Raw genomic sequence first — 1,729 nt, forward strand, 5'->3', positions numbered from 1 at the left:
CTTTTGTTCAGGAAATATGACATTAATTTTTTCTAAATCAAATTAGGCTTCACTTGAGCATCCACCTCTCCCAAAGAAGGGAGGTAAATTCAGGCATGACTCACCTCATGTTTTAAGAAATTTGTGTCATTCCTGAAGACAACTGAGAAAACACCAGGTTCTATTCATATGACATTAAAATGACTGATTACAAAGTGGAAAAGGGAACTCAAGATATAACCTGAAGGAAAATAGAGAGGGCAGTGAAGACCCAGGGAAAGTTATGCTTTAAAAACATGAATATTAGGAAAGGTAAAAATATTAAATGAAGGAAATGGTCCTCAGTATTGTGCACCTAGTTACTCATGAGAGTCCTGCAAAGGTCCCAGCACTGAGAGGAGCTGCCCTGTTGAGGAGCCTCCCCAGGGCCCCCTTCATGTCCCTGTTCCTCAGACTGTAGATGAAGGGGTTCAGCATGGGGGTAACCATGGTGTACATCGCCGAGGCCACCAGCCTTGTCCTAGGAGATGAAGTGGCTGCAGAACTGAGGTAGACCCCAAGGCCTGTGCCATAGAACAAGGAAACCACCGAGAGGTGAGACCCACAGGTGGAAAAGGCTTTGTACTTGCCCCTGGCTGATGAAATTCTCAGGATAGAGGAGAAAATCAGGGAATAAGAAAACAGGATCCCCAAGAGGGGAAGAACGCCTATGACAACAGTCACAAAATACTCCACTATGTTACTGATGAGGGTGTCCGAACAGGCGAGCTTCAGGACTTCAGGAAGATCACAAAAAAAGTGTGGGATATTCATGCTTCTGCAGAAAGACAGCCTCAAAAGGGTCAAGGTATCAAGCAGGGAGACCACGATGCTGAGGCACCAGGACCCCAGAGCCAGCAGCCTACAGAGCTGGGGGTTCATGATGACCATGTAGTGCAGGGGATGACAGATGGCCACGAAGCGGTCATAGGCCATCACAGCCAGGAATAAATTGTCCAGACATCCAAACACAATGAAAAAATATGTCTGGCTGAGGCAGCCTGCGTAGGTGATAACTTTGCTCTGGGTCTGTATATTCACCAGCATCTTTGGGATGGTGGTGGAAGTGAAACAAATGTCAGCAAAGGACAGGTTGGAGAGAAAGAAGTACATCGGAGTGTGGAGGTGGGAGTCTGAGATGATGGCCAAGATGATGAGCAGGTTCCCAGTGAACGTGATCAGGTACATGGACAGAAACAGCCCAAAGAGGAGAGGCTGCAGGTCTGGCTCCTCTGTGAATCCCAGGAGGAGAAAGTTTCTGATTCCTGTTTGGTTTCTGCTTTCCATAAGGCTGCTGGGTTTGCCCAGAAAGAGGGAAAAAGCAATACAAAATTCACTCCAAAGAAGTATTCCCCAGAGTGACAGAAATATCATTAATCCAAGCCCAGGGACTTCATGAGTCGTATATTTTGGCTTTCTTGGATGACAAATTGTGGTTATTGTTACTATCTGGAAACATTTTCTCTAAATTCAGTAGTTCTCAGATTGTGGTCCCTGACCAGCACCATCAGCATCCCCTGGGAATCTGCTAGAAATGAACATCTTTAGGCTCATCTGACCTACTGAGTCAAATACTCTGGGCGTGAAGCAAGCACCCTGTGGTTTAATAAGCCCACCTGTGAATTCTCTCTCTCACACACACACACGTTTGAGGAGCACTGCTGTAGTGCTTGCCTGCATCCCTAAGCAATCATCCCTTTCCCAGCATCCT

The 1,729-nt window shown here is 46.4% G+C and overlaps 1 protein-coding gene across 1 annotated transcript; it reads right to left on the bottom strand.

Annotated features, from left to right (window-relative positions):
* Positions 1 to 342: 342 nt before the first annotated feature.
* Positions 343 to 1,526, bottom strand: LOC102530345 (olfactory receptor 7C2-like). The gene is made up of 3 exons (XM_072946994.1): positions 1,498 to 1,526; positions 1,411 to 1,425; positions 343 to 1,309 (listed from the first exon to the last, which is right to left on the bottom strand). Exons 1-3 carry the CDS (start codon positions 1,524 to 1,526, stop codon positions 343 to 345), a joined length of 1,011 nt encoding a protein of 336 aa, XP_072803095.1.
* Positions 1,527 to 1,729: the final 203 nt, after the last annotated feature.

The sequence above is a fragment of the Vicugna pacos genome, chromosome 22 (assembly GCF_048564905.1).
Source record: "Vicugna pacos chromosome 22, VicPac4, whole genome shotgun sequence".
NCBI classification, from domain to species: domain Eukaryota; kingdom Metazoa; phylum Chordata; class Mammalia; order Artiodactyla; family Camelidae; genus Vicugna; species Vicugna pacos.

Bases quoted from the DNA above. Each gene is read 5' to 3' on its own strand.
- LOC102530345 (XM_072946994.1), bottom strand. From the start codon at position 1,526: ATGGTGCTGGTCAGGGACCACAATCTGAG.